Here is a 5,324-nt window from a genome sequence, read left to right on the forward strand (position 1 = left end):
TCCTGAATAGCCGACTCAGACGAAAGCGGGGCAGACAATCAAACAGACATTCGTCCTTCCATTCACATTCTTATGGCGGGGAAAGTTGTTCCACGCTTTCGTCCTCTATCCGCCGCATCGATGGAACACCGTGGAACTAGCGTAGAAAATCAGGTCGATCACGAACACCTACCTACAGTGATCAGTATCATCATTCCGAGCCCACCGATTGCCTTTTCGCCCGCCGAATAATTGTATGGTGTCATTCGGGTTTCCCTGAGTAGAGAATTACTAGGCCTTTGATTCCCCACGCTGCCGCCGGGTTTGAACAAGCGAGTCGAGAAATAGCCTCCTCGTTGACCCCTCCGCGGCAGGGTGAGCATCCCAGACATGCCTATGTTGAATTTTAATTAAACATATCAGACCGATCCAGAATCGACTAGCTCGATGTAGCTCTGGCCGAGTGGCACTACCCTGCGAAGCAAAAGCAAGAGCAGCTTTAGGCGAAAGGCGGTCAGTGAGCTGCTTCTTGATGGAGACGAAGGGTTTACCGCGGAGGCCATCAACTCTCTTCGCATCTTTTTTGACTCTCTTCGCATCCCCTCTGGACTCTCTTTGCATCCCGGGGACTTCTCTTCGTTTCTGGGCACTGACTCTCTTCGTTACTCTGTAGATCATTCGCTCGCATGAGAGTAGACTCCCTTCGCAACCATGGAGACTCTCTTCGCATCCGAAGGGACCCTCTTCGCATCTCTGTTCACACTAGAGCTGCCCTTCCGCTGCTTTGCTCGGACAGACCACCATGGATGCCGGTGACAGAGTGAATCGCCGCAGCTTGTCGATTACGTTAATCGCGGCGGGCTCAATCGATTCGGATGGTCATCCTCCGGCTTCGGAAATCCTTGCTGGGATCTATGATAGATTTGGGGGGGGGGAGGTGAAAAACAATTCCATCTGCGGCGAGAAGCTCCCGTGGGGATAATCAATCTCCGCGGTTGCATCGATTCTCCCTATCCGTTGCGCGACTGGGCTGGAGCACTTCTACTCGAGTTAAAATTGGGATCCGAGAAATTCTCGCTCTGTGCTCCACGAATTCGTGGCGCGATTTCTAGGGCCCCGGAGCTCGACTCGTGGTTGAGAGGACCATCACGGTTTGGATTACCCCTGTCCCAGTCACAGAACGGCACCTTCAATTTCGATTCGCGGAAGTTCAATCCAGAATTCCCATAATTCTTTCCTGAAAATGCTATTCTGAGTAGACTGCCTTCATTCCTCGCTGGCAGCCGTTTCCCTCACCTAGAAATATCACCTAACTTGAGAAGATTACGATAGTACTGAAGTCGATCAGCTCGTCGAAACAGCTGTCGCCCGACCGTCGGCGTAGCGGAATGGTCTAACATTGTGGAATCTCAATTTACAATATTTCGACTGATCGGAATTCGAGAACTCGAACGAGCTATCGAAGAAATTGTAGAGAGAGTCGAGCCGGGAGATTGCGCACGACCTATAGCTTCACGGATCCCGGTTCGTCTCCTTCCCTGGCTAATTCCACAGCGATTCTCTTTTAGTTTCCAAAATGCTCCTCAACCACCTCCTCGCGCTGTTTTCTCTATCGACGCTTTCTTCAGCACAACAACAGGTAATTCTCTGTTTTTTATTCGACATCTTAACTTGGTTCTTGAGCCGGAATTCAAATTCTGATACCCCGTCTCTTCTGCTTTCGGTCTGGAGTTCTGAAGACGCTACTCTTCAATCTGAACCATAATTATTATTTCGAGCTTGAGATCTGAACCTCCAATCCGTTTCACATTTCCCAGATCGAAGACTACTCACGGCCAGGATTTTCACAAGTCCCCACCTCTTTTCAACGCCGCTCAGATAATGTGGTGAGTTCTCCCATCAGTATTTGGATCGATTCGGTCCCAATCCAAACGCGATTCCGCGGGTTCTTCGAGAATCCCAAGGTTCATTTCGAGAGTGCCCTACTCCGGCACTAAGTGGTGCTCGAGATCGAGAACCCACCCCGGAAGCCCCACTTCGACATCCGAATAATCGATCGTTTCTATCTCTTTGCGCTCAGGAAAAACCCAAAGATGCCAAGTTCATCCGACCGTTCGGATTCCGCCGACCAATCATCATTCGACGGCCAGTCGTAGCTGTCGCTCCAAATTTTGCAACAAACGCCCAACAAATGCCTGTACGACCGATTCGACCACTTTACGTCCGACGACCGTTTCGACCATTCCGTCCGATTCGACCTTTCGGCATGAGACCCGTAGTGGGTCGACCCATGGTCGCTCGGCCGGTCATGAGTAACGTTCAGCGGCCCGTGTACGTGGGCCAGTCTGCGGCGCCCGTTCGAGTTCAGGCTCCGCTCCCTCTGCCGTTTCCGCAATTGAACTCGAACGCTGGACGTCTGCCCGACATTGAGCTACGCACACAAGAGCGTCGGAACTACAAGCAGGAGTTCCAGGAAATGAAGAAGCCCCTCCTAAAAATCCTCAACAGTGGTGCGAAGATCGCTCTGCAGAAGGTCCTTCAAAAGGCTTCGGAGCCCAAGGACCCCACTGCGCAGAAAACTAAAGGCTCACAAGTGGGTCTGGAGGAGGTCATCAACGGCGCAGAAGTCATCTTGCGACACTACCTCGAGCTGAAGAACCTCAAGAACAAAACAGGATCAACGCCTCAGACTCGTGCGGACAATTTCAGACGTGCCAGCGCGACGGAATCGAATCTGTTCTCGAAGACCACCAAACAAGCGAAATCCGAAATTCATACGTCATCCACGACGGGAAGACCCTCGGCTCCGATGTCGGCGACGACGACGACGACAAGAAGATCGCAATCTGCGAAAAGCCCCAGGACCACAATCAAGAGCAATATGAGCGAAGGCAGCACAGACCAACCGACAGAAGATAATACGCACGTCCGATCTACCGCAGTGCCAAACCTACTCAGCCCGTGGCAGTCATCGAATCTCTTGAACCTGATAAAGAACAGTCCCCTGTACAACTCAATCCAGAGCTCCGTTTCCAAATCCTCTTCTCAAGTGAATTGGAAAGCGGCGAACGTCTCTTTGGTGAATGCGAAAATCGTGAACGATACCAAAGGACGTCGTATGGGATACATTCCCTCCGCTTGGTACTCCGAGGACTCGGACGAGATCTCGAGGCAATCCACCACGAAATTCTCGTTGACCTCTCTCGACGGCTCTTCGTCGTCAGCGGCCGGAACGACACCTGCGTCGCGTCAGACTTCCCGATCCGACACGGCCCTCGGTGGAGGAGAAGCTTCGACCGAAGGCGTGATTTCTTCGAGTGAGGAGACGCCGATTTCAGCTGAAGGCACGGTGATGTCGACGAAGTCCCGACCGGTCGATTCTAGTTCTGAAGAAGTTTCCCGAGTAGTGGTTCTAGGCCAGGGATCCGCGAAACCACTGCTCTATTCCTCATCGGATGAAGTCCGATCCGCGGAGGTGCCTCTGTGGGTGTTGACGACGAGGAAACCGACCCACTCGTTCGGCTTCGGTCATTCAGTCGTTATCAACAATCACAGGGCGCCTTCACAGAACGGCGTCAAGCGTCGACGGACAACGACAACCACGAGGAAACCGACGACCCTGTCCATCGACAATAGCCCCTCTGAATCACTGCTCTTCTCCTCGACGACGCCGGCGACCTCGAATTCCAGATTTCCACTCGAGGTCTTCGATTCGGACGACTTCAACACGACGATCGTTCATCAGAACATCATCACGATTGCGAAACCGACTCGTCCTTTCGTGATCCACCCCACGGAAAAATACGTGACCCAGTCAAGTCCTGCGGAAGGTAACTCTCACGGATCATCGGCGGCGTCGCCCGAAGACCCCATCGCCGAATGGGACGAATCCGATGAGGATTCTTTCAGCAACCGCATCCCTCAGGAGAGCAATCTGGCTCCATCCCGAGTGAAAGCTCCGAGCACCACGACCCCGATGCCTCACCCCAACCCGTCGGCGTTGACACACAGTCACCATCATAAAAAGAAACAACCCTCGAAGAAGGTGTCTCAAGCCGAGAGCTCGGCCGTAGCTGAAGCCACGACGTCGAAACCATGGGTTGCGAACTCTGAAGCTCAATATGCCAACAAACCGATCACGCAAGTGCCTGCGATTCTGAATCCTATTGGCTCGGTGATCCAGTTATTCCCGAATTCAGTTTTCCGTATTTTACAAACCATAGGCGGCCTTGTGTTCGCCTTGCCGACTTTATTAACCTTCGGCTTCATGGCCGCGATGTTGATGGTATAATGAAAGCCTAAGTTAGGAATGTGACTGAATGAGTGCATTCGAGTGCAAGTGCCTGCTATTCCTACCTCAGCCCCAAATTTCGATTCCGATCTCTTCGCTCCGAGATGGAATCTGTTCCTAGGAACTCATTGAATTAGCCGCTTCTAAGTCTAGCTCAACTATTTCTTCTCTGGATCATTTTTCCCTGAATCTCTCCCAAACCCTCGATTCACCGAACATGTGCTCGTCCCCCGTATGTCGTGGCCGTAATACCCCTGTGATGCCGATTGACTGTGATCAGATGACGTTATCGTTGTGATGTTTTACGAAATGAGCCAGAAAATAATGATTTTCACCTTATTTATTGGAAGCTATTATGTGCCTAGGGGAAGCTCGTCTAATTTATTTTTACGTTCCTCTGAAGAGAAGAGATACCTTTTAGTTCACCGTTATGTGGTGCGAGTCATCGAGCAGTCAAAGCTGTATACCTTGTCATAGAGTCATCTTACTATGCTTGGAATTTCTTCTTCTCAAAACCCTTCGGAGCAGAACAGCGATGCCTGTTTCGCTTCCATTGTTGGATGTTGTACGTAGACGATGATCTCTTCACTTCCCGATTTAGCATACATGCAGTGAGAGCTCATTGCAGAATAACGCCAAGATAAGAGAGGGAGAATAAGAGAATGCAGTCGGACGTGCCGAGTACAGGGGGCCATTGTTGTACTCCTTCTTTACTCGCGCAACACACTCCCCTGTTAGATCTGCTATTTATTTGCAATGTGGAGAACATGAATAAAGTATTAATTTTGAGTTCAAGGAAAGGCTCGTATACTGCTTGCGTTCGTCTGCATTGCTGCGTCAGGGCAATCAGCGATGACTTGAAGTTCGCCGAAAGTTGCCGTTCCAATTTCCGAAGCCTTCCGCCTTAGCTCCAATTAATTCCGAATTTGAGATCCGATGGAATCAGACAAAGTCCTCCATGGGACGCTTCCTTCGATCTCGGTAACACCTCAGCCGAGGGAAAATCAAAAGCCCGGAAATCGTGAAATTTTTCCTCCTAGGAAAAATCTCCGAG

The 5,324-nt window shown here is 51.0% G+C and overlaps 1 protein-coding gene across 1 annotated transcript; it reads left to right on the top strand.

Moving 5' to 3' along the window:
- Window positions 1-2,245: 2,245 nt before the first annotated feature.
- Window positions 2,246-4,270, top strand: LOC108864506 (endochitinase A-like). Its single transcript, XM_018640289.1, has one exon. It carries the CDS (start codon window positions 2,246-2,248, stop codon window positions 4,268-4,270), a length of 2,025 nt encoding a protein of 674 aa, XP_018495805.1.
- Window positions 4,271-5,324: the final 1,054 nt, after the last annotated feature.

Source organism: Galendromus occidentalis, unplaced genomic scaffold (genome assembly GCF_000255335.2).
Source record: "Galendromus occidentalis unplaced genomic scaffold, Mocc_1.1 scf7180000077480, whole genome shotgun sequence".
NCBI lineage: Eukaryota > Metazoa > Arthropoda > Arachnida > Mesostigmata > Phytoseiidae > Galendromus > Galendromus occidentalis.

Coding starts and splice junctions, on each gene's coding strand:
- LOC108864506 (XM_018640289.1), top strand. CDS start 2,246: ATGAGACCCGTAGTGGGTCGACCCATGGTCGCTCGGCCGGTCATGAGT.